The 22,755-nt window shown below is 42.8% G+C and overlaps 1 protein-coding gene across 2 annotated transcripts in view; it reads left to right on the plus strand.

Moving 5' to 3' along the window:
* The first annotated feature begins 377 nt into the window (after positions 1-377).
* eif2b4 (eukaryotic translation initiation factor 2B, subunit 4 delta) overlaps positions 378-22,755 on the plus strand; it is a 69,171-nt gene continuing 46,793 nt past the window's right edge. The window contains exons 1-2 of one of the 2 annotated variants that reach the window (XM_078212600.1): positions 378-517; positions 10,085-10,116. In XM_078212600.1, coding sequence (XP_078068726.1) covers positions 442-517; positions 10,085-10,116 — 108 coding nt within the window. In that variant the 5' untranslated portion in view covers positions 378-441. The remainder of the gene's footprint in view (positions 518-10,084; positions 10,117-22,755) is intronic. The other variant, XM_078212601.1, reaches the window with a different exon arrangement.

The following is a 22,755-nucleotide window of genomic DNA, read 5'->3' on the forward strand; positions in this document are numbered from 1 at the left end:
TTATTCCCCACTCCCCCACTCAACACAAAACCTGTCAGACCAGCATTTCCAATATTTCCTGTTTTTATGCTTGGGTTCTAAAACGCTTGCAACAAATGCTGCTGGACCAGCACAAACGATGCAGAAACAATGTCCTGTTATACATTGGGGCTCAATCACTTTTCTTAAGCTTTGCAGCCAAAATGCCCTTTCGAAACGAAGCTCCCAAAAGTGAAGAATTGCTGAGGGAAAGCAAATGAGGCGGGTTCTGTGATACAGTAGTTTTTGTTTTGCCGTTGATGTAATATGTACATTGCTGAATGCTTTTCCATGAAGTCTGTATCAGGATGCTGGTGCACATTGGTGCATGCGTCCATCTTCTCGTTGCAATGAAATTTGGGGGGGGGGGGGGGGGGAGAGAGTGGTGGTTGTGCGCAGGCGTAGTAGCGGGCAGTGTGTAGAATGTCTGAAGGAGATGGAAGGAGTCCCGGACGGGCCGGGGTTCCGAGCGGCAGCACGAGCACCCCCTCTGCTCCGGGTAAGCTTCCAATCACCCTCCCCCGCCCCCTCTGCTCCTTCAACACGAGGGAAGCATTACAATTTAAGAACCGGCCTTGTGTTTTGACCAAACGACAAGTACTATTTGCGCGGCCTCATGTCGACGAATCACCGGAAGTTGATGCAATTCCCGCGACGGCGAGCATGGTGTTTCACTCATGTCCCCCTCCTGGTTTTGCAAAACCAAGACTTTCCTTTTAGTGCGGAAAGAGCCGCTACTGACAACTCCCAATATGTTCTGCATGACTTGTTGTTCAGCCTTGTAGTCCAATTCAATAGATTCCAGCATCAGAAACTTGGGTTTCTTGGGACTGACATGTAACTTCAATTTGTATTTTAAAAGCCATCCGTTTACTTTCCTTATTGTCTTCGGTAAATAGGGCAATTTGTGTAGTTCAATCCTTGAGGATTCATTTGAGGGGCATAATTCTTTGAGGGGCATAATCAGAAAAATATCTCGGCCTGTCAGACAACATATGTGGGAGGAAAAGTTAACATTTCAGATATAATCATCTGAAAAGCGAGAGATATAACAGCTGAAAAAAAAGTAAAGTGTACACAAAAGTTAAATGCCCTATAAGGTGATTATAGGCGGAGGACAAAAGCTGGTTAACTGACATAAGAACAGCTTCTTCCCTGCTGCCAAGAGACTTTTGAATGGAACTACCATGTATTAAGTTGATCTTTCTCTGCACCCTAGCTATGATTGTAACACTATAATCTGCACCCTCTCCTTTCCTTCTCCCCTATGTACTTTATGAATGGTATTGTTGTAGGGAAAAATCCCTTACCAGCACAGAATCGAAGCCGAGTCGCAAATCAAGGTTCAAAGCGTGTCTTTATTGTACAATTTACTAGGATCCTAGGGAGACCCCCGTAGCCAGCTCAGAAACAGTGGCTTGGCCACGTTGATCTCAATTGGATTACATCAGCCCTGGATCTTTATAGGGCTCCAAATTTGAGCGGGAACATTTGATTATGCATCTTTTTACAATATGTATAAAGTGGTCTGTCAGTTTCAAAAGTCCCTAGGAAGTTTCATGGATTAGCATTTGTATGGTGTGTGTTCGTGTTAATGGGATTACTTGGTCCTGCCCCGGTGTCTAAATGCGTTTCCCATTATCATCTCTATGTGTCCCCTTATTTGAATTTGATCCTATTGTCCCGTGTCTGTGTTTCCTGCTTGTGAGATTGAGTGTTAATGTTATCCTGTCTTGTTGGATGTCTGGAGTACTTCATTCTAACCTTTTATTCTTATATCTTGGTTTATCAGATTTTTATGTCTGCCTTGGCCGAATTAGTAATGTTTCAGTGATAGCTTGGTTTTGATAACCCACTCTGTGTCTCGTTTCATAGGGATCTTGATCGTCCTTGACCAGTTTAAAATGCAGCTACAGGCTGTTGCTAGGCAGATTAGGGATCTCCCGCAGTTTCTGAAATTCGTGAGTCTCTCAGCTGTGCAGGGGGAGACCCGATCGAATATCCATCCGGGGGTGCCCCTCTGCATTGTTGGCCCGTTATGAGTGGTGCCAATTAGTCCAATAAAAATATGTTTGATGATACAAATATGGTTTTCTGGAAAATTTCCTCCTTCAGTCCCTCCTCTCGTCCAGGGGGTGCCATTCATGGCTGACCCCCCATGGACGACCTTCAGAGGAACAGTGATTTGTACAGCTGTTGTCCTTGCCGTTGTTCCTCCTCTTCTGGGTCGTTGTTAAGTTCTTGCATCTGGATACTGGCAGTGGGTAGCATTCTTGATGTAATATTTGCACATATCACTTTAATACAGGTTAGGCCAAGGCAGAGTGTGAACAGGATGGCTACTACTAGGATTAATCCCTTCATAATATATGCTCCCCAAACTGTGTTAAACAGCCATCCTAACCACCCATCAGTCCCTGTTAACCCCTGTTCAAAGTTATCCAATTGCTTTTGTATCCCGGACATGGCTGCTGTTATGTTTAGTGTCTCGTCGTGTACGTATGTGATGCATTTTTCCTTGATGATGGTGCATACCCCTCCTTGTCTGGCTAGCTGATAGTCCACCGCATATCTCGTTTGTTGTGTGTATAGTCTGAGTTCTGCGAGTTCTTGGTCAATTGCGCCTAATGCTTGTAGGGTGTTGTTTCCTAAAATGGTCAGTCCACATATGAAGAAGTTCCTATTACTGGCACTGATCACCCCTGCGGCGCCTCCCAGGGATAGTGTCCCCAGAAATCCATATCCTAAAGAAGACCCTAGTGTGACAGGGGCCTGCCAGTCGGAGCAAAATTCTGCGCTGATGGCCCTGGTCACTATGCGTTTCTGGACATGCCCTTCACTTGGGCATGGAACCGTGAGAGGTCTGATTGTCCCTACGGAAAAGAACCTTGGAGGCCTGTCTGTGGCCGTCATATATACATTTTTAAATAAAAACACGTACCCGTCTTTAACCCGATGACATGCATTACCCCGGGGTCGTTTGACCGCATGGCCCCATCTTGTGGAACCTTCCCTCCCCCTGGACTGTCCACTTGATTGTACCTCTTGGTGAGAATCAAATGGATATGTCCCTGAGGCTGAGCTTACGTGGGTGCTGTTGCACTTGCCACACATAAGCTGCCTACCCGCGGTGACTGCAATGCATTTTTGTTGCTTGCAGTCACAAGTGAAGTGTCCTTCCCGGACCGGGCACTCCTGGAGAGCACAATGTGCCTCAGCGCATGAATCATTTTTAGGGACAAAGGCATGCACGCACCCCCATCCCTCTCCCTTAAAACATTGTGGGTAGTTCCCATGTGTCTCCTCCGGTTGGGGTCCCGTCCCCCTTAGAATTCCCGGCTCAGTGAGCTCTACACACCTTCCTTGTATCCCTTGCTTAAAGTACCCAATATGTTCTTTGCAGGGTGCCCCCGATGTGTCAATAGTGAATAACTCTTGTGGGAGCCACCCTGGTGTTGCGATGAATAGGGAGTTTACTGATCGCGCTGAGGGGTAACAAGCGGTCCTATTCCCATAGATCTGGATGTGTGTTCTCAGGAATAGGTTTCCTTCCATGATTGGTGGTTCTGCTCCCCTAACCCTCGTATGCTGGAGTGTATTTACAATGGTCAGGGTTATTATCAGATATGTCCCTGTTCCCATATCGCTCTCTTTTTTTTTCAACAGTATTTTACAATTACAGTATATACAAAAAATAAACAGGCAATCAAATTAAAAGTAGTTGGTTCCGACGTCTTGATAGTAGATCTGGTCCTGGTTCCTGTGGAAGTTGAATGAGCAAAACGGTATTTTTTAGTTCATTTGTCCTCATATAGTTTTAATTGGGTCCAGTGTTTCCAGACCCCCTGTCCCCTTATATCTATACAGGCACAGGTATCTCCGCTAATAATGACCTCGTAAGGTCCGTGCCATCTTGGGGCAAATCCTGGTTTTGCAGGAAGCACTTTTGTTAATACCCGGCTCCCGGCTTTTGGGACTTCTGGTAATATTTCTGAGTCCCCCTCTGCGTCGACCTGTGCCTGATTAGAAATTACGGACCGGCGCATCCCCTTCAATTGGGTGCTAAGGTCTCGGATGTATTGTCGGATCCTATCTTTTATCGGACCCACATCTGTCCAGCCTGTAATAATGTTTTCGGGTAAGTGCATTGCTCGCCCGGTCATCAGCTCGTATGGAGTCAAGCCGGTAGTTCGATTTGTGGTCGCCCTAAGCCTCATCAGAACTGCAGGTAGGACTTCTGTCCAATTTCTACCTGAGGATTGCATTGCCTTTGCCATTGTTGTTTTTAGAGTCCGATTCATCCTCTCCACCATCCCGGAACTTTGTGGGTGATAGGGGATGTGAAATTTTTGTTTTATTCCTAATAGTTGGCAAATGTTTTTCAGAACCTTTCCTGTGAAGTGTGTTCCCTGGTCCGAATCAACTTGAATTGGCATCCCCCATCCATAGCAAGCTTAGTGTGAATTAAATAACACTTTGTACTGGCCTTTTTTGGCTGCAATTGGACATCCATTCATTTGTCTGTAATCTTATCAAAAGACATCGCTTTCCCCATTAAAATCACATGCCATACAGTTCCGATCTTTATATGAGTACTCTTACACTATCTCTAATTTGATCATCTGTTTGCGTGCAAGCGCTACACCACAGTACTTCACAAAATAATTATGTCTTTATCAATGCCCAATATAGTATATGAATATATCATACAAAGTTGGTTAAGGCTTTTCAGGATTTGATGTTATTCTTGTGTCTTTATGGCAGTGCTATACTGTATAATAAAAATAATCAAGCGGCAGTTGTATCATACCACTTTACACATCGTACCCGTGATATCCAAACCCTTTTAATTTAAGCCGTTTCTTTTTTTAAACTGAGCTCCAGATCGAAACCCCCGCACTCTAGGAAAAGTAACAGGCGCCGAATCAAAATCAAAGCAGGTACAATACATACCAGTTATTTGATTAGGAACATTTTGGTTTCTTAACTGGCTAGGTTTTAAGCTTTGCAGTGCTTTTATATTTGGCAAACCTTGAACCTTGATGGCTCATGAAATTCCGACGGCAGTACATAATTTTAACTAGTTCAGAATACTAAACTATCTGACGTTCGCAAATCGCGATATTCTGCGATTAATACTGTATTTCACTGACTTGATACACTTTAAACTGATTCATAGACCTCAGTCTTTTGTTCCTGCTTTTCTACCTTTCCACAAAATAACTTATTTTCTTCTCTTAACTCCTCGACTAACTCTTATAATTTCTACTTCAAGACAAAGGAAAGAGCACATGCTTCCTTCCAAGGTTTAAATCCTTTCTTAACATTAAAACAAACAACAACAAAGCATCCACGCAACCACTTTGTTTAAACACACACAGACACACACATGGAAGCTTCCAAAAGTCATTCCACAGTACATCCTTTTTCATTCAAACTTATCATTTCAGACTGGGATGAGTGTAAAACATTCAAAGAGAATACTGAACATTGATTAAGACAATCGCTTTTATTCTTCTTTCTTCCAAACTGTAATTGACTCAAAGCAGAAGTAAATTCAAGAAATCCTATCACTTGAATCTTTACAGTTTTAACACTCTCCCAGCCCCCCTGAGGCTAAACCAAGGTGCAATGTACTGCACCCACTGCCTGTAGCAAACATTCCACAGGAACAAAGAGCTCCCTGCTCTCAATCTAATTACAACAACAACCACCTACATTCGACAAGCTACCAGATCTCACAAACACACTGAAATACAAAAACTAAGATCTCTCCTATCCATCTGCTGCCTTTCCCCTGGCGTAAAAGGCTTATAGGTTGCCTTTGGTTGTGCTAACGTCCCTCCTCTCGTGACTGGCGCTAGATTATAATTGTCTATGTTTTCTTTTGATGCTGGAGTGGCTGTATGTTTCTGCACTGACTCGTATGGGCGCCGAGGGTCCGTTTCCTCTGATCTCTGCGTTATCTCCGCAGTGTTGTTTCTGTATTCTAACTCCCTCACTCTCTCCTGTAATACTTTAATTTGTTCTGTCTCTTTGTGTCTCTCCTCCATGGAGGCATTTACTTCCTCAATTAGTCCAGCTAACTGGGTCACTAATATTACTCCCATTACCTTTGTTTTGTCCCGTTTAACTCCGTCTACCCACTTTCTTTGATCTTCTAAAGTTTGTGATGCGTTCCACCCGTTCCGTTTCATCTTTGCAACAATCGCTTCTCTGGCTAACAGATACTTCAAAATGAGAGCTACTGCAGTTTCTCCCTTAACAACGTGGTCTGCCATTTTTCTGTCTAGCAGTCCTGCAACCCCCGTATGCTGGCTGCTACAGTAAAAGTGCCTCAACTCCTGTCACTGATACTGCCCCAGCACCGTCTGTATTGCTGTAGGTTCTCGTAGTGAGGTTCCAGTGGGTCTCTTTCCCCTGGGCTCCCCCAACTATTCCTGACACCTCACGCTTGGACTATTTTGTGTTGTCTTATTGGGATGTGTGCTGGTTGTTTAGTGGGTTTGTCCGCCCCTGTTCCCAGCCCCTCTAAGTACAACGCCTCCCGCTCGGCCACCACCCCCACTAGCAGGGTTGATCCGTTACCCCCCAAAACCGGGTATCCTGCTATGGGCTGTGGTGTTCCCTACAGACGAACAAGGTTATCAAACTCCGCCCGGGTCCCTAATGGATCCTCCGTCGTCGTGTCTCTTGGTCAGGATGGATCGGGTCCACTTTTCCTCAACACTTACACACCTGTACTCTGTTATCAAAGCCCCTGTTATAGTTAGTAACTGTATCGACTCCGAGGTTGTTCGTCCCTTCAGAGTCAGTGTTGTTACCCGATTTACACTGTCCGTGCCTTGCACCCTGAGTGCCTGTCTCTCTTAGCGCCCGCTTCAAAACCCAACCTTAGCGTGGGAGATTTCTCCTCTTAACGTCCAGTTTAGGGTAGGGCACCTTGAGTCAAGCACTCCCTTGTCCTATTGCCTTGGCACAGACAGTGGTTTCATTTACAATCCTGGGTTAGTTACACCAATTAGTTCTGCATGCGGTACTTATCTTTATATTAGTCTTAATTCCTGTTATCAAATAGCCCAAAACCTGTTATCTTTACCTCTGGTCCTTTACTCCTATTAAAGTTAAAAGTTACTTACCTTCTTCCACGCGGTCGTTCTGACCTGTACCTCTTTAGTGCGGACTTCTGTTTCAATTTAAAAACTTAGGCAAGATTATACAGTTCTACAAGACAACAATACTTAAAACAGACAAACCCTAACCCTTAAAGGTACCTCACTTTGAACGGAGACCTGCACTCGCCTTTGACTGCTCTGGATTTGTATCAGATTCGTTTAAATTTGATTCCGACTTTCAAACTGTGGCCATCAGTCAGAAGTCAGATATCAAATCCTGCCGTGACTACGCCATTTTGTTGTAGGGAAAAATCCCTTACCAGCACAGAATCGAAGCCGAGTCGCAAATCAAGGTTCAAAGCGTGTCTTTATTGTACAATTTACTAGGATCCTAGGGAGACCCCCGTAGCCAGCTCAGAAACAGTGGCTTGGCCACGTTGATCTCAATTGGATTACATCAGCCCTGGATCTTTATAGGGCTCCAAATTTGAGCGGGAACATTTGATTATGCATCTTTTTACAATATGTATAAAGTGGTCTGTCAGTTTCAAAAGTCCCTAGGAAGTTTCATGGATTAGCATTTGTATGGTGTGTGTTCGTGTTAATGGGATTACTTGGTCCTGCCCCGGTGTCTAAATGCGTTTCCCATTATCATCTCTATGTGTCCCCTTATTTGAATTTGATCCTATTGTCCCGTGTCTGTGTTTCCTGCTTGTGAGATTGAGTGTTAATGTTATCCTGTCTTGTTGGATGTCTGGAGTACTTCATTCTAACCTTTTATTCTTATATCTTGGTTTATCAGATTTTTATGTCTGCCTTGGCCGAATTAGTAATGTTTCAGTGATAGCTTGGTTTTGATAACCCACTCTGTGTCTCGTTTCATAGGGATCTTGATCGTCCTTGACCAGTTTAAAATGCAGCTACAGGCTGTTGCTAGGCAGATTAGGGATCTCCCGCAGTTTCTGAAATTCGTGAGTCTCTCAGCTGTGCAGGGGGAGACCCGATCGAATATCCATCCGGGGGTGCCCCTCTGCATTGTTGGCCCGTTATGAGTGGTGCCAATTAGTCCAATAAAAATATGTTTGATGATACAAATATGGTTTTCTGGAAAATTTCCTCCTTCAGTATATTTTGTCTGTATAGTGTGCAAGAAACAATACTTTGATTTGATTGATTGTCACATGTATTAGTATACAGTGATAAGTATTGTTTCTTGCACGCTATATAGACAAGGCATACCATTCATGGAGAAGGAATTGAGAGCATGCAGAATGTAGTGTTACAGTCCGAGCTAGGGTGTAGAGAAAGATCAACTTAGTGTGAGGTAGGTCCATTCAAAAGTGTGATGGCAGCAGGGAAGAAGCTGTTCTTGAGTTGGTTGGTATGTGACCTCAGACTTTTGTATCTTTTTCCCGACAGAAGAAGGTGGAAGAGAGTATGCCTGGGATGCATGGAATCCTTAATTATGCTAGCTGCTTTTCCGAGGCAGCAGGAAGTGTAGGCAGAGTCAATGGATGGGAGGCTGGTTGGAGTGATGGACTGGGCTTCAATCACAACCCATTGTAGTTTCTTGTGGTCTTGGGCAGAGCAGGAACCATATCAAGCTGTGATACAACCAGAAAGAATGCTTTCTATGGTGTACCTGTAAAAGTTGGTGAGTGTCGTAGTGGACATGCCAAATTTCCTTTAGTCTTCTGAGAAAGTAGAGGCATTAGTGGTCTCTCTTAACTATAGTGTTGGCATGGGGGGACCAGGACAGATTGTTGGTGATCTGGACATCTAAAAGCTTGAAGCTCTCGACCATTTCTACTTTGTCCCCCCTACACTTGCTGAAGTTGATGACAATCTCCTTTGTTTTGTTGACATTGAGGGAGAGATTATTCTCCATCTCATTCCTGTACCCCAATATATGTGACAAATCAAATAAAGTTATTATATCATAAGACATTATATTATAAGAGAGAATTGAGACATAGTTAAGGCCCAGAGAATGATGAATCATTAAAGCTCGTTGAAGGGAAATATGGAAAAACTGCCAAAGTAGAGCAGGTCCTAATGGCCGCGATGACTGTTGAGGGAAAATGGCAGATCACCCTGCTAGTCAGATATATTTGGGGTGGGGGACTCCATTCCAGTACCATTTCATCCATCACTATATTGTGGATAAAGGCTGTTAACTGTGGATAGCATATTAAATCAATAAAGTAATTGTCAGAACCAAGTTTTATGTTAAAGGTCTTGAATTGTTCTTCGTGGTTTTATTTCATAACAGGAAATCTTCAGTCAGACCAGGTATATTGTATTAATAAATGCAGTATATATTGACGGCACGGTGGCACAGTAGTTCGCACTGTTGCCTCACAGCGCCAGGGACTTGGGTTTGATTCCTGGCTTGGGTCACTGTCTGTGTGGAGTTTGCACGTTCTCCCCGTGTCTACATGGGTTTCCTCCGGGTGCCCTGGTTTCCTCCCACAGTCTAAAAGACGTGCTGGTTAGGTGCATTGGCCACACTAAATTCTCCCTCCGTGTACCCGAATAGGCGCTGGAGTGTGGTGACTAGGGGATTTTCATAGTAACTTCATTGCAGTTTTAATGTAAGCCTACTTGTGACACTAATAAATAAACTTTTTAAACATTACAGAACATGTTTCAGCATTTTCATGACCTGTTGCTATCTTGTAATACTGGCATGGACTGGCTGGAATGACTGGTACTTATATACCCAATGCAATCCTGCTTGCGTCATTACAAACCTTCAGATGTATTTTATCTACTTGGAATTAGAGATCCATGAAATCGCATTTAACATTGTAATACTCTTTGGCTTTGATTTCTAGTTGAACATGTACACACACGCTACAGTAAAAATGGCCTTTGTTATTATTTTGTATACAGAAAGTGCGTTTTGCTGCATAGTAATTAATCTTTTTGTGGCTTTGTGTTTATTTTAGATGGCGAGGGTCAGAAGGTCATCCACCAAAACGTAAGTGCTGACTTTGCTTTCACAGTTCACTTAATATTCATTTGTAGCAAGACTTAAGACTAGCTCCATTTACTAGCTCTGATGAAGAAGGGTCATCCTGACTCAAAACGTTGGCTACATTCTCTCTCCACAGATGCTGTCAGACCAGCTGAGTTTCTCCAGCATTTTCTGTTTTTGTTTCAGATTCCAGCATCCATAGTACTTTGCCTTTATCCATTTACAGAATCACAGAATACTATGGTGCAGAAGAGGCCCTTCGGCCCATCGAGTCTGCACTGATGCATGAATTGCCCTGACTTGTGCACCTAATCCCAGCACTTGGCCCATAGCCTTGAATGTTATGGTGTGCCAAGTACTCATCCAGGTACTTTTTAAAGGATGTGAGGCATCCCGCCTCCACCACCCTCCCAGGCAGTGCATTCCAGATCGTCACCATCCTCTGAGTAAAAGGGTAGTATCGGTTTGACTTGCTTCTAAAGGAGGATGGAAAAAATCTCAATTTGGAGACTTTTTCTTAAACCCCTCAATTCTTTTTGGATTTTTTCTAACTTGACAGAAAAACACACAATTTGTGGCTATTACTGTGGCAAGATATCATGATGTGGAGATGCCGGTGTTGGACTGGGGTAAGCACAGTAAGAAGTCTCACAACACCAGGTTAAAGTCCAACAGGTTTATTTGGTAGCAAATACCATAAGCTTTCGGAGCACAGCTCCTTCGTCAGATGGAGTGGATATCTGCTCTCAAACAGTGCAAACAGACACAGAAATCAAATTACAGAATACTGATTAGAATGCAAATCTCTACAGCCAGCCAGGTCTTAAATGTACAGACAATGTGGGTGGAGGGAGCATTCAACACAGGTTAAAGAGATGTGTATTGTCTCCAGACAGAACAGCTAGTGAAATTCTGCAAGTCCAGGAGGCAAGCTGTGGGGGTTACTGATAATGTGACATAAATCCAACATCCCGGTTTAGGCCGTCCTCATGTGTGCGGAACTTGGCCATCAGTTTCTGCTCAGCGACTCTGCGCTGTCGTGTGTCGTGAAGGCCGTCTTGGAGAGCGCTTACCTGAAGATCCAAGGCTGAATGCCCGTGACTGCTGAAGTGCTCCCCCACAGGATATCCCCCCCAAGATATCATGGCAGGATACTTGCACCAACTATCGTTATGACAATATTGTTTCAAACTTTACTCTATTTTGAAGTAGCTGACATCTGAATTAAGAAGGATTGCTTTTGTTAAATTATGTTTTCATAATAGATTTAAAAGACAGTGTCATGATCATGTAAAAGGTGATTCCGCAAAGTGGGGTCTGTGAGCTAAGAATTTGTGTTTTGTTTCGCCCCTTTTTTTCATTTATGAGTGATTCAGTTTTCGGATAACCAGCAGCAAAGCTTTGGTGTTAACACAAAATAAAGGTTAGTTTATGAAAAAAAAATTGGGATAGGCAATAAGTATAAAAAATTACTAAATGAAAATACAGTCACTAACTAATTACATGCAAAGATTAAATGCAGATGAGAATAATAGATACTTAGCAAGATGAAAGTCAGTTTCAGTCCTTTAAGATATTGTTACAGGCTCTTAGCTTGCAGGTGAATTGTTGGTTGTCTCGAGTGAAGGGTTGAAGAAGCCATCAGCTGTTATGGCTTTTGTAGTTGAATTTGTAGGTGTTTGCTTTTTCAGGTAGACTAAGCAGGTTTTTGGAAAAGAGAGGTATCTTATTTCTCTCCAGTTCTGCAGTTATGGCACTTACAGATTGTCTGGACCTTTTCAGTAGAATGGAAGTTGATTTCTAAATACCTTCCTCTCAGTCTTCTCTTGGCCAAGAACCCTCTTTGATGTTGTCTTTGAGTTCTCCCTGGAGGTTTTGCATTCTGCCTTTCAGGATGGTTTTTTATAGCGTCATTTATACAGTTGGAAAACACAAGCAATGCTGCCATGTTAATTTTCAAGGAGTTCTTGTTAAAGCAGGCAAAGAAGTTAATTACATTGTGGTCCTTTGAAGTCCCTTTCTGCCACCTGTTCCCTCAGAAGTCAAAGGGTTTTTCACATCTTTTAGAAGTTTTAGTGGACATCCACGGAGGAGTCTTTGCATTTTAATGACTTTTCATAGCCAGCTCTAACGACATGAGTCTGACGAGGTTTGAACAGAGAAAGATGCCATGTTGTTTGTCCATACTTTTGTTCTGAAAAAGACTTTTAAGCTCATTGTAAATGTTTGCAAATAGAAGTGTACCTTTAAAACAGTTGTCCTTAAAATGTATAATATCGTAATTGTACATTCATGACAATAAAGTCACTGATTAAATACTGCACATTCAGGATTGTACTTTCAGATTTTTTTCCCATCAGCACATAGAAAATTGTGATCCTGTTTCTTATCCTAAATAAGGAAAGATTGAGACAGTTAAAGGAGATAATTCCCTTAACTGGTGTAAACTGGATATTTTTTCATTGCCCACTGTTTAATTATTTAAAATGATTGCAGATATTTTTGCAAGAATGGCGATTGATTCGTGTTATACCTTGTGAACTCCATTTGATCGCTTGCTATTTTGAAAATCCTCCTTTTGAAGATAGATGTTAAAGTATTACATTTATGGGTCTGTTTCAGTCTCAAGTACTTATGTGAGTAGACTGTGGTGGCAGTGTATATACTTAACCCATAAAGAGACAAAAGGGTAAATTGTTTAATCTGCTTTTTGGACTTAACAGACGCACTTCAGAGCGTGGAATAACTTACAAAGAAATTGGCTAATGTCATGGGACTAGGTATGGGTTGGATGAGTAAGATAAGGTAGGCCACCCATCTGTTGGTATCATTAGATAAGCAGGAAGTCTTTAATTTGTGGCTGAGTGGTAATTTGATATGTGACTTTCATAAATTTATACAGTAAGACAGGAAAATTGAAGGAAGTAGAGTCATAGAGCTGTACAGCACAGACACAAGCCCTTTGACCCACCATGTCTATGTCGGCCATCAAATACCAATCCATACTAATCCCATTGACCAACACTTAGCCCATAGCCTACTATGCCTCGGCGATTTAAGTGCTCATCCAGATGTTTCTTAAATGTTGCGAGAGTACCAGCCTCCACCACCCTCTCAGACAGCGCGTTCCATATTTCCACCACTCTCTTGGTGAAGTAACTTCATTAAAAAAGTAACCAGGTCTCCTATTGGAACTGTTTTCCCAGTTTGAAATTTTCTAAAATAGCATTGCAAAAATAGAAGCAATTTCATTAGGGGCTATTACAGTATTACTAATTGCAATGATAAAAATACTTTTAACACAAAACAGTTTTATCAGTCTGATAAAATATAACTATTGCTGTTAGGAGAGTAGTTTTAAAGTGATTGTTGTAGTGACCTGCCATGTTATGGTCAGAAAAAACCTGGTCACATTGTACCCAAGTTGGTCTCCAGCCTGCAGTTAATTGATAACTGAATGTGGTAATCAAATCCCAACAATAAGTGCAAGGAGTTCATGAATTATTTTGTAATTAATATCAAGACCATTTGATCAGTTGCTTTGCAACTTCCCTTCCACTAGCCGCTCAGGCAAAACTTTCCTAAAATATCATAAGACTATAAGATATAGGAGCAGAATTAGGCCATTCGGCCCATTGAGTCTGTTCCCCCATTCAATCATGACTGATATGATTCTCATCCCCATCCTCCTGCCTTCTCCCAGGAGATTCCTTATTGATCAAGAACCTATCTGTCCCTGTCTTAAAGACACTCAATGACCTGGCCTCCACAGCCCTCTGTGGCAATGAGTTCCACAGATTCACCACCCTCTGGCTGAAGAAATTCCTCCTCATCTCAGTCTTAAACCTTCAAGCTCACTCTGTTTTTCATTACCCAATTTTTAGTCACTGTTTCTAATTTTTGCCTTCCTGGCTAGGCATCCATTTTTTCTTATTTCCATAAAGCCTTTGACTGGCCAAATCCATGATCTCTAAAAACTAATAAGACAGAGGAAATTCGCCAGGATGTTGCCTGGGGTGGAGTATTTGAGCCACAAGGAGAGACTGGATAGGCTTGGATTGCTTTCTTTAAAGAGACAAAGCTGAGGAGGAAAATGATTGAGGTGTATAAGATTATGAAGGGGTAATGACAGGGTGAGTAAGGCAGCTGTTCCCCTTAGTTGAGGGGTCAATCATGAAGAGCATAGGTTTAGGGTAAAGGGCAGAAGATTCAGAGGGGATTTGAGAAAAAACATTTTCACTCAGCGGGTGGTGGGAATCTGGGGTGCACTGCCTGGAAAGGTAGTAGTGTCCGGAAACCTTACAACCTTTAAAAAATATTTGGATGAACACTTGAAATATCATAACATTCAAGGATATGGGATTAGCCTTTAGTGGTAGTTATTGTCAGTGCAGACTCAATGGGCCTTTTCTGCGCTGTTTGGCTCTTATGGCAAGGGCAGTAGGCATATATATTTGCCATTACTCCAAGTCATACAGCATCTTGACATGGAATTATATTGCCATTTGGGTCAAAGACCTGGAACTCCCTTATCTAACAGGAGTGACCTCATCACATGAATTGGAGCAGATAAAGAAGGCAGCTCACCACTGCATTCTCAGGTCAATCAAGGACGGGCGATAAACGTTGGCCTCACCGTCAATACCCATATCCCTTGAACAAATAAAAAAGTTAAAGCCCTCAGCAGGTTAAAAGCACAATATAAATTCAAGTCCTTGTTAGTGATGGAAAATCCATTGCAGAGTTTGTGATATATTTATCCCTGGTTGAATGTCATATTCTTGGTGCTATTGACACATGATCTTGCTCCTATTGTCTGTAGTAGAGTCGGTTTTAAAGGGCACAAATAGCAATTTCTCCTTTCAAAGAGGAAACGCTGCAAATGGGTAGATGAATGTTCTCTTTGTGGGAAACATTAAACCAAAAGTACATTTCGCTTCTTCCTTCAAAACACTTGTGTTTAATCAGCTTCTTCTCAGTCGCTCTTTGTTCATTTATCAGCCGTCTACAGTAAAGTGTTAGCATTGCAGTTTCCTGCATGATTTAACAAAATTAATATTATCTATATTAACATCTTTGAACTTGTTCCTGTATTTAGTAAAACATAGCAACAAGTCATGTAGCAGTTAAGCTCTGCAACTTAGTAGGATTTTTACAATGGGTTGGTAGAAGCAAACAGTCAAGGCAGAATGTTTGGTCCTCTGCTGGCAGATTTGCAAGTGAGGGGGTCCATGTCCTGCTGCCTTCCCAACCACCCTCAACCTGTCCACAGTTTTACAGGCGAGGGTGGTTGGGAGGGCAGCAGTTTATGCCCTCCTGCTGAGGCCTAAGGCAGGTGAGGCCTAAGGCAGCCTGCCCGCCCTATTCCCAAATGAGGTGATTTAAATGCTATTCAAGTGCCAGGCAATGACCATCATCAACAATCAAGAATGTAACCATCATTCCCTTGATATTCAATGATGTTACCATTACTTAATCCCCTACCATCAACATCCTTGGGATTACCATTGACCAGACAACTGCACTGGACCAGCCACACAAATATTGTAGCTACACCAGCAGGCCAGAGGCTGTGAATGCTGCAGAGTAACTGACTCCCCAAAGCCAGTCCACCATCTACAAGGCACAAGTCAGGAGTGTGATGGAATACTCTGCACTTGTCTGGATGAGTGCAGCTCCAACAACACTTAAGCTCCCCTAAAAGACAAAAAAAAACACTTAAGCTCAACATCATCCAGGACAAAGCAGCCCTCTTGATCGGCATCCCATCCACCAACCTAAACATCTACAAGATGCAGCGCAGAAACTCACCAAAGCTCCTTCAACAATACCTTCCAAACCTGTGACCTCTATCATCTAGCAGGACAAGGGCAGCAGATACATGGCAACATCACTACCTGCAAGTTTCACTCCAAGCTACATGCCGTCCTGACTTGGAACTATATCGGCGTTCCTTCATGATCGCGGAATCAAAATCCTGGAAGTCCCTTCCTAATAGCACTGTGTACCTACACCATGTGGATTACCACGGTTCAGGAAGATGCTTCAAGAAGGCAGCTCAGTACCACCTTAAGGATAATTAGGGATGGGCAAAAAATGCTGGCCTTGCCAACAATGTCCACATCCCATGAAAGAATTAAAGAGAAAAGTAGCCACTTAAGGGGGCAGAGCCCAAATGTTTGTCTGGCTTGGGGCTCAGTTGTGAAAGTGGGACCTCCATCACCACTCCCCATTCCATTTCAGGTGTCTTCTCCACCACTAGATTTTTATAATTGATTTGACATTCTACCAACTGCTATGATGATTTGAAATTATTTATTTATTTATCTTTGTTACCATGCAGTGCAAAGCACCTACACAATATTTAAAACAACAACATCAGACTATACATGCATAGAAAAGTTTTTGACAAGTCTTCAATATTGACCACAAAATCAGGCAAAACATTCCAAGTATCAACAATTCTATGAAAATTCTGTGAAAAACATTTGCAAATATCAAGATGTGAACTAAATTTCCATAGTTTATACTGATAACCAAGCAAAGTACTGTAATTGTGAGTAAAGAAGTTTTCAGGTTGAGAGGTAGAAAGGCCATGTATCAAACTTCAACTAAATCAAAAATCAGTCTTCTCTAAAGAGTCTATTCCAAGAATTCTTAAATGCACCTCATAAGGTATTCATTCCCCTCATGCCTTCCATTTTCCTGATAACATGTCTTTGCACTCTCTCTATAAATATGTATTTCTCTGAAAGTGTGGATTCCAAACTGTGCATGCGTACTCCAGATGTGGGTGCACCAGCTGCTTATAAGGTTTAAGATAAACGCTTATATCCAAACTCAAAAAAAGTGCATTCAGCATTTGTAGAACATTTTCTGCCTGAGGCACATGATTCGTAAACTTCTGATTACTTAGAAACTAGAAGCAAGAGCAGGCCCTTCAAGCCTCTCTGCCATTCATTTTGATCGTAGCTGATCATCAAATTCAATATCCTGATTCCCCCCTTTCCCTCACCCATATCCCTTGACCCCTTTAGCCCCAAGAGCTATATCTAATTTCTTCTTGAAATCACACAACGTTTTGGCCTCAACTACATTCTGTGGTAGTGAATTCCACAAATTCACCACCCTCTGGGTGAAGAAATTTCTCCTCACCTCAGTTCTTAAAGGTTTACTCCTTATCCTCAAACCATGACCCATAGTTCTGGACTTCCTCACCATTGGGAACATTCTTTCTGAATCTACCCTGTGTAACCCTGTTAGAATTTTAGAAGTTTCTATGAGATCTCCTCTCACTTTTCTAAACTCCAATGAATATAATCCTAACCGACTTAGTCTGTCCTCATATGACTTGTGCCGTTTGATCAGCGTGGCAAGCCGGAAAGATAGCAGGCGAGGCTAAAAAAGAATGGCAATCGGTTTCATATCCTCCTGGCTCTGTTTTGCCAGCGAGAACGCCTTTGTGAAGTCTATTAGCATAGGACTGACTAAATTTGATTAGCGAGTCTGGAATGGATACTTCCGCCCTTGCTGGCGAGACATCTCGCTGCGAGAATCTCTACTGCTCTGCAGTAGCTTGAACCAGGTGCCATGGCCACATCGGTGGGGGGGTCGGAGGCCATTGAAGCTCCTGGGTGGTCTGGTTTCGTGAGCAGGTCCTCAGAATTCCCAGCTGAATTGTTAATCTGATCTTTCCCATGTATCAGAGCAGAGGTTAAACTGAGGCCCTGTCCACTCTTTCAAGGGGATGTAAAGAAATCCCTTGGCATTATTTCAAAGACAAGCAGGGGAATTATTCCCAATGTCCTGGCCAAAATTTATCCCTCCGTCAACATCAGGGAAACAGATGATCAGGTTATTTCGCTTGCTGCTGTTTGTGGGATCTTGCTGTGCGTAAAGTTCCTGCTGCCTTTAATACATTAGAACAGTGATGTGGTACACCACACTTTAGAAGAACTTAATTAGCTATGAAGGTGCTTTAGGAAGGCTTGAGTTCATAAGCACTTTGTAAATACAAGATTTTTCCATATTTATTTTCACTCGAGTAGGATGTTTCCAGTAACTGAAGTTTTGCTAAAATTTATAAGTCCATAAGATATAGGAGCAGAATTAGGTCATTCGGCCCATCAAGTCTGCTCCGCCATTCGATCATGGCTGATATGCTCCTCATCCCCATTTTCCTGCCTTCACCCCATAACCCTTCAACCCAGTATCAATTAAAAATCTAACTCCTCAAATTTACTCACTGTCCCAGCATCCACCGCAATTTTGGGATAACGAAGTCCACAGATTCACAACTCTTTGGGAGAAGTAGTTTCTCCTCAACTCTGTTTTAAATTTACTACCCCTTATCCTAAGACTATGACATTTCACCCTAGAATGCCCCACAAGAGGAAGCATCTGCTCCATGTCTACTTGTGACACTCGCTCCCAAATTCTTTTGAATAGTGGAATGTGCTACAGGCTGGCCATCAATATGATACTGTGAATTAGGATTATTGGGACTGAAATGGAGAACTGGGCACTTTTCCACATTAAAGTTGAGTTGCCACTCCTTGGACCATTGCACCATTGTAGAGAGTTCATTTTGGAGAAGTGCATTATTCAAGAGCCCTGGACTATTTTTCTTAACTTCCGAATAAATTTTAATGTCACCTGCACATTTCAAAACTGTGCTATGTTGAATGTGGCTATCAATATTATTAATATAAACCACAAAAAGACACTTCCTTGAAGGACTCCAGAAATTATGTGTTGGATTTGATATTTGCTCATCAACATTGGCCACTTCCACGAGGTCCAACAAAAATAATTTTATCCACTGGTAAAGTTTTCCTCTAATCCCCAAAACTGGCTCAAAAACCGCTCATGTGGCAATGAATTAAAGGCTTTTGAAAAACCCAATTGCATCACGTCATTGACCTCTGTCAACTACAGCAGTCACATCCTCTTAAAAACTCAATTCACTGTGAGGCACATGAACCCTAGGGTTGAAGCCAAACTGGTTGCCCACGATAAGACCATGCTCCTTCCAAAAAGTCCAAATGGTCTCTACAAGACAAGATCCCATTAGTTTTCCAATGTGGCAGGTCAAACTGACCGGCTCATAATTCTCAGCCTCCTTTCTGCTCCCTTTTTTAAAAGTAGGTACAACAAGAGCAGTTTTCCTTTTTTTTAGGTGTCCATCTTTCAACAGCATTTAAAGAGCAAACAAAGCAGATGCAATAAAAAAAAAGCATGTCCCGAGAGCATTAGCTTTGGCCTCTGGATTACTAATTCAGTGACATTACAGGTCGAGTATCCTTTATCCCTAAATCTGAAAACACAACACATCCATAAAACCTACTTTTGAATCTCATTGACCATTTGCACAGGAAGACTGTGACCTGAACCGACACTACTCAAGCGGCACGGTGGCACAGTGGTTAGCACTGCTGCTTCACAGCTCCAGGGACCTGGGTTCGATTCCCGGCTTGGGTCACTGTCTGTGTGGAGTTTGCACATTCTCCTCGTGTCTGCGTGGGTTTCCTCCGGGTGCTCCGGTTTCCTCCCACAGTGCAAAGATGTGCGGGTTAGGTTGATTGGCCATGCTAAAATTGCCCTTAGTGTCCTGAGATGCGTAGGTTAGAGAGATTAGTGGGTAAATATGTAGGGATGTGGGGGTAGGGCCTGGGTGGGATTGTGGTCGGTGCAGACTCAATGGGCCGAATGGCCTCTTTCTGTGCTGTAGGGTTTCTAAGTTTCTAAGCTGTCACAAACCTGACCTTTATTGTTCAGTGGTACATCTTTTCTAGCCATTTTATTTATGAGAGACCTTAGCTCACCTGGGATTAGGCCATTCTAATGTAAGTAGGTCTATTTGGTATTTAAAAACCAAAATTATCTGAAACGCACTTGGACCTGAGGGTTTTGGATGAGGATACTCGCCCTGTACCATTATGCCACTGTCTCCTCCTGTCCACTGTTGGTGTACAATGAACAGTTCTAGTCTCCCTTGTTCATATTACTTGACTCCTGCCGAGAATTTTAATCTTGTTGCCCTGAAAAGTACCCTGGATGCACGGATAACCAATCCACATAATTTTCTCTGAACATTTGGAAGTCTAAAAGCTTGCAGATTGGGGGTGTAGCTGCTCAGATAAACAGACCACCCCTAGACCCTGCTCAGCACTTTTGTTAAGCCAGTTTTGAGACAGCACTATTATCTAAGTGCAAATGGTGTGAGGCTCAGACAGATTGTAGCATCGCTGTTGGTTAAGAGGAAATCTAAATTGACATCGGATGCTGTTTGGCAAGGCAAAATGTTAACAGATAGTGTTGAAACATTTCTTAATGGTTCAATGCATTGCCAAACACTTGAGATTCAGGACAGTTTGTTAATTTGTTTATAAGGAATACTAAACCTAATCCAAGGTCGGGAAACATCAAACAGTACTGTCGAATTTTGATATAGTAAAATAGTTGTTAAAAGGAGCTGCAGTGGAGTGGCCCTTTCCTGGATTATTTCTCCCATGTGGACCTGAGGTACCAATATTAAGGATAACCTGAACAGTTTTCATTTCTCGCAGACATACTTCCATCGATGCATCCTTAATATTTTCTCCTTCAGATATTGCCTATACTTCACTCATCTGCCACATCTGTCTCTGAACTTGGATAACTACATCGATGCTCCATGCCAATTCCAACCTGTTTGCCAACTTAACCAACTTTGCCAACAAGAGCTCTGACTTTAATTCTCCATCCTATTATTTCCAATTTCTTCTCCTTTTGCTACCAGATATATTTATCCTAATAATTGCTTTGTAGTCCAACCTATTTAACTTGGGCTATCCAGTGTCCGTTTGTGGGTGAGGTTTGATCACTGCTCCATTTATTCCACATTTTCTTCTACTTCTCGTCTTTTCTAAATCTGTTCGTAGGATGTGTCATGAAGGTGGTAGTGAGCTGCCTTCTATCCTGAAGTCTATGTGGAAGTTATATCTGAAGTGCTGTTTGGGAGGGAGTGCCAGCATTTTGATCCAGTGACCATGAAAGAGCAAAGAACAAAGAAATTAACTGCACAGGAACAGGCCCTTCGGCCCTCCAAGCCTGCACCGACCATGCTGCCCAACTTAACTAAAACCCCCTACTGTGCCGGGGACCATATCCCTCTATTCCCATCTCATTCATGTACTTGTCAAGACGCCCCTTAAAAGTCACTCTGGGTTTTCGCCTCTCCCTGGAGATCACATGGTCTGGAATGGGGGGGTGGGGGTAAGTTAATAGGTTGTAATGAACAAAGCATCGTAGCTGTGAGGGACAGCTCGGTGGATAGGATATTGGTATGTAGATAGGCTGGAAAATTGGGCGGGGATCCTGGATTCAGGATTCAATCCTGGACCGGGGAGCGGCGCGGGCTTGGGGGGCCGAAGGGCCTGTTCCTGTGCTGTATTGTTCTTTGTTCTTTGTTCTTTGTATCTGCTTCCACTACCTCCCCCGGCAACGAGTTCCAAGCACCCACTACTCTCCTGTGTAAAAAATCTGCGTCGTACATCTTTAAACCTTGCCCCTCGCACCTTAAACTTATGCCCCCTAGTAATTGACTCTTCCACCCTGGGAAAAAGCTTCTGACTATCCACTCTGTCCGTGCTTCTCATAAGCTTGTAGACTTCTGTCAGGTCTCCCCTCAACTTCCGTCGCTCCAGTGAGAACAAACCAAGTTTCTCCAACCTCTCCTTATAGCTAATGCTCTCCACACCAGGCAACATCCTGATAAATCTTTTCTGTACCTTCTCCAAAGCCTCCACATCTTTCTGGTAGTGTGGCGACCAGAATTGAACACGATATTCCAAGTGCGGCCTAACTAAGGTTTTATAAAGCTGCAATATGACTTGCCAATTTTTAAACTCACTACCCCGGCCGATGAAGGCAAGCATGCCGTATGCCTTCTTGACTACCTTCTCCGCCTACATTGCCACTTTCAGTGACCTGTGTACCTGTACACCCAGATCCCTTTGCCTATCAATGCTCTTAAGAGTTCTGCCATTTACTGTATATTTCCTATCTGTATTCGACCTTCCAAAATGCATTACCTCACATTTGTTCGGATTAGACTCCATCTGCCATCTCTCCGCCCAAGTCTCCAACTGATCTATATCCTGCTGTATCCTCTGATGGTCCTCATCGCTATCTGCAAATCCACCAACCTTTGTGTCGTCCGCAAACTTACTAATCAATCCAGTTACATTTTCCTCCAAATCATTTATATATATATTACAAACAGCAAAAATCCCAGCACTGATCCCTGATGAACACCACTTGTCACAGCCCTCCATTCAGAAACACACCCTTCCACTGCTACCCTCTGTCTTCTTTGACCGAGCCAGTTTTGTATCCACCTTGCTAGCTCACCTCTGATCCCATGCGACTTCACCTTCTGCACCAGTCTGCCATGAGGGACCTTGTCAAAGGCCTTACTGAAGTCCATGTAGACAACATCCACTGCCCTACCCTCATCAATCATCTTCATCACTTCCTCGAAAAACTCGATCAAGTAGTGATATGTTTCTGCGTTAGGACATTGCAGGTGATATTTCCGTGTACCTGCTGCCCTTGCTCTGGGTGCTAGAGGTTACGGATTTGGAAGGTGCTGTCAGTACA

Source organism: Mustelus asterias, chromosome 5 (assembly GCF_964213995.1).
Source record: "Mustelus asterias chromosome 5, sMusAst1.hap1.1, whole genome shotgun sequence".
NCBI classification, from domain to species: domain Eukaryota; kingdom Metazoa; phylum Chordata; class Chondrichthyes; order Carcharhiniformes; family Triakidae; genus Mustelus; species Mustelus asterias.